The following is an 8,314-nucleotide window of genomic DNA, read 5'->3' as shown; positions in this document are numbered from 1 at the left end:
AGGTGGCTCAGTGGGTAAAGAATCTGCCTGCAATGCAAGAGATGCAGGAGACACAGGTTCAGTCCCTGGGTTAGGAAGATCCCCTTTAAGGAGACATGGCAACCCACCCCCAGTATTCTTGCCTGGAGAATCTCAGGGACAGAGGAGCCTGGTAGGCTACAGTCCACGGGGTCACAGAGTCGGATATGACTGAAGCAACTGAGCCCACACATCCCAGTTCTATGCTAGGCACTGGGAACCTGGCATAATAATACACAAAAGCAGCTTTCAATATAGATTGTAAAATTTAAGTTAACTTTTAGTAAAATTCAACACAGAAGCACAAAAGAGGAGTCTCAGACACTAAAAAATATATATTTAATATTTTGAGAACTCTCCTTCTTAGATTATTTCTTTGAATTGAAGTCCAATCAGCCACAGAGTCATATTCAGTAGATACAAGTCCAACCTAAGTGATTCAAAACATCCAGTCAGTTAGTTAAAAGTTATGTTCACTGTTGGATTGAAACCTCTAGCATCACTTACGACCTTAGATAATGCAATCACGAGATGTGTATATCTATACTCTTCCACTTGTAGTATTACTTCTCTTGAAAACCTCTTGCAGAGAAATGCTGGGCTGGATGAAACACAAGCTGGAATCAAGATTGCTGGGAGAAATATCAATAATCTTAGATATGCAGGTGACACCACCCTTATGGCAGAAAGGGAAGAAGAACTGAAGAGCCTCTTGATGAACGTGAAAGAGGAGAGTGAAAAAGTTGGCTTAAAACTCAACATTCAGAAAACTAAGATCATGGCATCTGGTCCCATCACTACATGGCAGATAGATGGGGAAACAGTAGAAACAGTGACAGACTTTATTTTTTTAGGCTCCAGGCTCCAAGATCACTGCAGATGGTGACTGCAGCCATGAAATCAAAAGATGCATGCTTCTCAGAAGAAAAGGTATGACCAACCTAGACAGCATATAAAAAAGCAGAGACATTACTTTATCAACAAAGGTCCGCCTAGTTAAAGCTATGGTTTTTCCAGTAGTTATGCATGAATGTGAGAGTTGGACTATAAAGAAAGCTGAGTGCCAAAGAATTGATGCTTTTGAACCGTGACGTTGGAGAAAACTCTTGAGAGTCACTTGGACTGCAAGGAGATCCAACCAGTCCATCCTAAAGGAAATCAGTCCTGAATATTCATTGGAAGGACTGATGCTGAAGCTGAAACTCCAATACTTTGGCCACCTGATGCAAAGAACTAACGCATTGGAAAAGACCCTGATGTTGGGAAAGATTGAAGGCGGGAGGAGAAGGGGACGACAGAGGATGAGATGGTTGGATGGAATCACCAACGTGATAGACATGAGTTTGAGTAGGCTCTGGAAGTTGGCGTTGGACAGGGCCTGGCATGTTGCTGTCCATGGGGTCACAAAGACTCAGACACAACTGAGCGACTGAACTGAACTGAAAATTTCTAGCATTTCGGAGACATTTGAGAAATTTAAGTACATGTTCAATCAGGAAACATTTCTTTCATCTTCTGTGATTGGCTAGGTTTCACCCCTCATAAAACAGGTGTTTTTTTCTTTGTGTTTCCTTTAAGACCAGTTTTGAACATTATTGTAAGCAAAAAGCAGTGAGAAATGACAGATAACCCACTCTTGGCTGAAAGGCAGTGTTTTAATCATTTCCTCTCTGGTGAATAGTTGGATAACTATGACTAGACGTGATTTGATTCCTACAAAATGCCCTCAGTTACCCTCTGAAAATACTTGGGATTGCTGGTTGTCCCCTTAGGACTAGAAAACAATTAATTCCTTCCCTTCCCTTGAAACTATCAAGGATTGATCAGTTTCTTAACTATTTAAAGTCAGATAGAAGTGGATGTATACACTATCAGCTACTTGAATAATGGAATCATAAACATGAATCAAATGAACAATTTAGTGAGAATACAGGAGGGCATGAATATGAGATGTTCAGTGAGTAGATGAAGTAATGTTCATTAAAACTTTAAAAACTTTAATGAAAATTGTGATCATATTCAACAAATGTTCCAAGTGACAGTGTTGGGATACTAAAAACTTACTGGCCAAAAGGAAAAAAGCATGGTGTGTTGAAAACTAGAGTAGTGACAATTGTGAAAATCACAGAAAGGCAGTAAGCTCATTGCCCAATTTGGGAAGAATTGATTTTTGTTTGAATAAAGTATCTTTTCATTAAAAGTATAATCTTTGCTATTGCGACAAATGAAAGAATTGACAAGCTGTGTCTTTTCCTTTTCTTTCCTTTCTTTATAGATCAAATGAAACACAGAGGTATGAGAATGTGCTCAAGATCAAACTTGATGAAGCTTCTTTTTGAGTAGTGAACCCTCATAATGGGGAACCAGTAGCAGTTGGATCATTTTTCCGTTTAATCCATAAAAATAGAACATTATGAAGACAGGTTGAAATAGAGCTAAAATTGTCATTATTACAGTTGCCACCTATGACTCATGTGTAGAGAATCATTTCATGCTAGGGCCTAAAAATGATGAATATAGCTTTCATCTCTGATAAACACTGACCATAATCTCTCCCACCATGGATGCTGTCAATAGGAAGTACAATTAAAACAGCAAAGGGACACAAATGATGTGTTACCTTCCCCAATATGTAATGAATACACTTTGGGACTATTCTTAATAATAAATATTTATTATTTAGAGCATCTATATGAATATGAAAGACATAAAAAAATAAAAATCTAAGAAAGTAGATTCATGCAACACTTTTATAAAAGGTGAATATAATGTAATAAGTCCATGAGCTTTAAAGGGAAATGAGGTGGCTGGCTAGGGAGAAGACAAGGTGCTGGAAGGTCACTACCCAGTCAGGGTCACAGCTGTTTTGGGGGATTGTTGGGCTTCTGTAGGCTTGGTCTGGCTCACATTTCTCCTGTTGGACTTGTCTATTGTTCGGACAGCTTTTTTCACCCAGTCAACGTGGGGATCAGCACAGACTTTAAGGCCACGTCTGGTAATGAATCTGTAATGCAAGGAAAAGATAGGCAAAATTAGTCACATCTCCAAAGCCTTGGGACCAAAAGTTAAGATTAGATCATATAAAAGAGATTTTGTGCAGAAATGACAGGGCAAATCAGTATTCTAGATACATTAGATCTTAAATGAAAATCTTTCTTCTGCAATCTATTTTTTTCATGAAGAAAAAATAGCTCCAGGTAGTACCCAGATTCCTTGTTCAGAATTTTGTGTAGGTTCCTTTCCTCATCATTGCTAACAAATGATGTAATTAAACTAGACATTTGAAGCCATCTAGATTATTTATTACATGTTATTTTCTTTTTGAAATCTAAACACATTCATCATATTTTCTGGACAAAAAGTGGTTTCTTTATCATATTTTTGGTGGTAAAGTTGTAATTATATTTTGGGAAGTGTTGCTATTTTGAAAATGAAATCCTGGAAAGAGAATGGTACCACGTAGGCTAGTTGTTGACACTATTCCTTGAAATGTGGGAACTGATAAAATATAGCATTCTACTCCAAGACACCAGAAAGGAAGAGAAAGGCAGGGATGTGAGTGGGATGGGAAGGGAGGCATCCCACACCAGTGTGGCTCTGTGCTCAAATCCTGATCTGATCCAGCCATCTCTAAACCTAACCCTCCAGACCGAGCACATTATTCATCTAGTTCCTGGTCTGATTCTTCTGTTAAGTCAGAAAGGAGGGTGACAGTCTTCACTTTGCCAATTTTTTGTCATCGTCATTGTTTGGGGCTACACAAAGACAAGGTTAATATGCAAAAGCAAAAGGCCTGTTGGCTAAGTTGAGGTCTTCCTCCTTGTGAACTTATTTTTCCTGAGGAGGCCAGTCTTTCTGTACACTGTGTTCCATCAAGCCCAGCTTTGGGCAGAGAAACTCACATCACTGCTTTCATGGAGCCCTCCTTGATGGTATATGTCTTGATGTTTTTAACTGGCAGTCGCTGTGTAGTCAGACTCACACAAATGCTCTTTTCTAGAACTTCACTCCCCACACCTGTACAGAAAATCAAGCAAACAAAAATAAAATATAATTTCTAATAATATAAATGTTAGAGTGTCATCAATCAAATAACAAAGAGTGACTTAATACACAATATTAAACATAGGAGAGGTAGCTCATTTTTGACTGAATCCATAAAGGTGTTGTTTTAAATGGTAAAATGTGAAATATATAAAGGAAGTAGTTCATAAATTTCTTATCCTCAATAGAAGGACTAAAAGGAGATTAAATTTTTCAGTTTTGGGAACATCTTACATCAGAGAAAGGAAAATAACATGGGAGGGTTAATAATGTCACAGATTTGCTAAAATCTAATGAAGGTTTCTGTGTGCCTATTTTCTCCTAAGATGAAGAGACTGGTATTTGCTTCTCAGGGAAGCAAACATTCTTACAGAATATTTCTCTGAGAAATATTAAGCCAAAAAGCATCTAAAATAATAGTCGATAATGATCAAATCTGAGCTTTCTGACGTAGTGTTGCTGAAATCAGATGGTTTTTGTAATCATGACACTAAGCAGGTGTTCACTAACATTGCTCTTCATCTCCTCTTTCCATCACTCAATATCCAGCCTGCACATTCTTTACCCTCTATGTTTGCCAATTTATTTTTAATGCTAAATGTTTTCTGAACCCAGTGAAAAGGAAATACTCAAATGTCTGCAATCCTCATCAGTCTTCATTCCCCTGTTCATACATGGTTTCCATCATATGGCAGCCTATTTTCCAAAAAAAATGCCAGCTAGCCATGGTTTAGAGAACACTTGGTATAAACTTTTTCATTTTAACAATATTTTTTTATTCAGGGCCCAATTTCAGGGCCCTGGAAGTGCCATCTCTATTTATTGGCACCCTTGCAGATGCATGATCTATTCTAGTCTAAGTAAGAAGGCTGCAGATTAAGAGGTTGAAAGGCGAATTAACTGAGTTATTAATTATAACCAAAGGATATTTTCTCTTGTCAGAGGCATAAGGAAAAATACACTCCAACCAGTTGGGGAAAAAAATGATCTTTTAAGAAATATGTGTAGAATGTTCAGGAAAGGCTCAGTGTAACTAAATCTTATCTGGATATGTCTTGTAAGTTTAATTGATTGTATATAAGTCATTGATATTTGTTAGTACTTATGGTCTTTTATAAACTCAAGAAATTTATCACAAGTGGGAATAATATTCATAGCAATAATAATATTCCCTCCTACACACTTAAAGGTAAAAATTGATATCCTAGATATGAGGCCATGAGCTTCCAGTCAATTCTGTTTTAATACAAAACGTTGATTTGCTTCAGAACATACATCCTCTATCTCACTCCCCCATCATGAATACTTTACATTTTTAAGCAATTTTTTGAGATATGGGGCAGTTATCTTTACTGAACAAACACATTATTTAATCCCTGGTATATCTATTTCTATTTTTTTAACTTTTTATTTTGTATTGGGGTATAGCCAATTAACAATGTTATGATAATTTCAGGTTAACAGCAAAGGGGTAAATATTTTTTAATTTATCAATACTAAATAGGCAAACACTTCAAAGGTATATACAATTGTTTTCATTATGCTGCACCTAACATTAATAAACAAATTAGTATTTGCCTGGAAATCTAATAAATGATCATAAGATTTATTTCATTTTAATTGTAGGTAAGCAAATTAGTTATTACATTTATCTTAAAGATAATTAAACCTAGGCCTGGAGAGGTTAAGAAATTTACCCCAAATCACCTAGTTGTGAAAAATAGGAGCCCAGACTCTTATCAAGATCTATCTTCAAAATCTACAAAGTCCCCTAGAGTCAAATTATACCCATTTTGCACATAGAAAGACTGAGGCTTAGCTTGGAGAAAGTAGTTTACTGCATTCTAAACCTGAGTCAATACCAAAATGCCCGGCCACTGCCTGTACACCTAGATGTTCCTTATCTCATAAATAGCCTTTGACTCACCTTCCACAGTGTATGCAGTGAGACTGCAGATCACCAGGCAGGTCAGGATGAGAAGTCTCATGGCTGAGGTCCCGCTGAGCTGTGAAGCAAGAGACTGAGGACCCGCTCCTCTGAGTCTCTTTTATTCCCCCCAGTGGTCAGCGCACTTCCTGTGCTGAGAGGGGGACTTTCAAGGTGGGTGTGGAATCACGGAAAGTCTTTGCAGTACTGGTGCTTTCTTAGTTTGAAAAAAAAAGTTCCTTTGTCTCCACTCACACTAACCCCACATCTTGTGGCCTTTTCTCCTCCTCCTGTGGTTAAAGTGTCAGTGAAACCTTATGTGTGCACAAAAGAAACGTAGTTGTCTCATCTCCTGCCACCAGTCTAAATGCAAACCTCCCATGCACGCATGTCCCAAGGCCATGTCGGTGTGATGGCCCAGCTGGGACATGGTGTAAAGGAAAGGGGTGGGATGGTCACTGTGGTCCCGTTCCCCCACTAGCTCATGCAGCATTTGCTGTGACATGCGGCTTCCACCACTGGATAATATACCCGGGGGTACCATCCTTGGGGAGAAGGAAAAGGCAGCCCACTCCAGTATTCTTGCCTGGAGAATCCCATGGACAGAGGAGCCTGGCAGGCTATATAGAGTCCATGGGGTTGCAAGAGTTGGACACGACTTAGCGACTAAATCACCACCACCATCCTTGGTGACTCCTTAGGGAGCCAAAGTGAGACTGCTGCTTTCCCGAGCTTCTCCTTCCTCTGCCTTCTTTTCTTCTCTTTTCTCTCCTTTGTTCCCATTCAGTTGATCCCCTTTATTACTCCACTCTTTCCACATGCCAAGAAACAATTAAATAAGGGTGTTTGTAGCCTGTCTATATTCACAGGTTTGCTTTATTGTAGTTTACTACATATACTTTTTAAAAAAGATTTTGAAAATTTGTCTTGACAAACTTTATTTTCAAAAAAAGTAAAACAAAATTATAATATTACCATTCGGATTGTTTTTATTTTTAATGTTTTTCAGTGAGTCTCTATTGGTATACATATGTTTGGATAATTGTGAAAATTACAAATACTAATATTTTTATGGCAATGTAAATATCCTCCCATGTTTCTTCATAGTCTTCATATTTCTACTGTGTAAATGCATACAAAGGGACTTCCCTGGTGGTTGAGTGATAAAGAACCTGCCTGCCAAGCAAGAGACACAGGTTAGATCCCTGGGTCAGGAAGATTCCCCAAAGAAAGGAATGGCAATCCACTTCAGCATTCTTGCCTAGGAAATCCCATGGACAGCAGAGTCTGGCTGGCTATAGTCCATGGAATCACAAAAAAGTTGAACAAGACTTAGAGACTTAATAACAACAAACACACACAGAGACACATTAAATTATTCCCTTATAACTTATTGTCATGTAGACTATATCTGTAAGGTAAATTTTCTTGAATATACACTGAATAAATTCCTTTTAATAACCAGGAGCAAGATTACCAGGCAAAATCTTATTATCATCTTTATAACTCTTGCAACATATTGACATAGTCTTCCCAAAATGTCATTTCAATTTCCAATGCTTCTAGCAGCATTTGACTATATCAGTTACAATATAATCTTTCTGGCACTCGATTTGTTGTTTTGGAGTTTTGTCTTGTTTTGTTTAATAGGTATCTATAAAACACATGTATTAATTATGTGTGAAGCTAAAAGGTCTTGTCATTACTATTCAGGGATATGAAAATAACATTCTCATGAAATATATGTATAGCTAAAAGCTTTTGCATTGCTATTAGTGATATGAAAACAAATTCCTATATTTTTATAAAATTATAGGTTAAATTTTAAGACATTTTTTATCAATGGCATTTAATTTTCCAGTTGAACTAGTCAGAGTTTCAAATAACTTTTTAGTTATTGCCACCTGGCTACTATCAGTACCTAAATTCTGAACACATCTTGCTACTCAAAATGTTTCTCTTCCTTTTACTCTGTGACACTGAATAAGGCTTTATCTTCTAGTCAGTTCCCAAATACAGATTGCTGAGATCATCTTAGACTCATTCCTAGCCACTCATATGTTTTTCTCAACCAAGCTGTACTAAGTATACCTTCTATGTAGCTGTTGTATCTGTGTTCTCTCTCTCTGCACTGTCCAAGGCAGGACCTCCCCATTCCTTGTTAGGACCCCTGCAATAAACCCACTGATTCCACAGGTTTGGGTCCCCTCCCTTTCCAATCTGTTCTCCTCAGTATTACCTGAATAATCATTCTAAAGCCTTAATCTAATCGAGTTGTCTTCCTGCTGAGAACTTCTTTGCTAATTCCTATTGCTTACAGGATTC

The 8,314-nt window shown here is 37.7% G+C and overlaps 1 protein-coding gene across 1 annotated transcript; it reads right to left on the bottom strand.

Moving 5' to 3' along the window:
• Positions 1-2,673: 2,673 nt before the first annotated feature.
• Positions 2,674-6,181, bottom strand: LOC133069604 (lymphotactin-like). The gene is made up of 3 exons (XM_061161213.1): positions 5,990-6,181; positions 3,921-4,035; positions 2,674-3,022 (listed from the first exon to the last, which is right to left on the bottom strand). The coding sequence occupies exons 1-3, from the start codon at positions 6,048-6,050 to the stop codon at positions 2,860-2,862; spliced, it is 339 nt and encodes a 112-aa protein (XP_061017196.1). The 5' UTR covers positions 6,051-6,181; the 3' UTR covers positions 2,674-2,859.
• Between the last annotated feature and the right edge of the window lie 2,133 nt (positions 6,182-8,314).

This window comes from Dama dama, chromosome 14, assembly GCF_033118175.1.
Source record: "Dama dama isolate Ldn47 chromosome 14, ASM3311817v1, whole genome shotgun sequence".
Taxonomy (NCBI): Eukaryota; Metazoa; Chordata; class Mammalia; order Artiodactyla; family Cervidae; genus Dama; species Dama dama.
The sequence above is the reverse complement of the archived record's forward strand: the minus strand, read 5'-3'. Positions and strand labels throughout refer to the sequence as shown.

Excerpts from the sequence above, each read along its gene's own strand:
- LOC133069604 (XM_061161213.1), bottom strand. The coding sequence starts at position 6,050 with ATGAGACTTCTCATCCTGACCTGCCTGGTGATCTGCAGTCTCACTGCA. Across the intron at positions 4,036-5,989 it reads CACTGCATACACTGTGGAAG|GTGTGGGGAGTGAAGTTCTA; the intron begins GTGAGTCAAAGG and ends TTTTCTGTACAG. Across the intron at positions 3,023-3,920 it reads GGCTCCATGAAAGCAGTGAT|ATTCATTACCAGACGTGGCC; the intron begins GTGAGTTTCTCT and ends CTTGCATTACAG.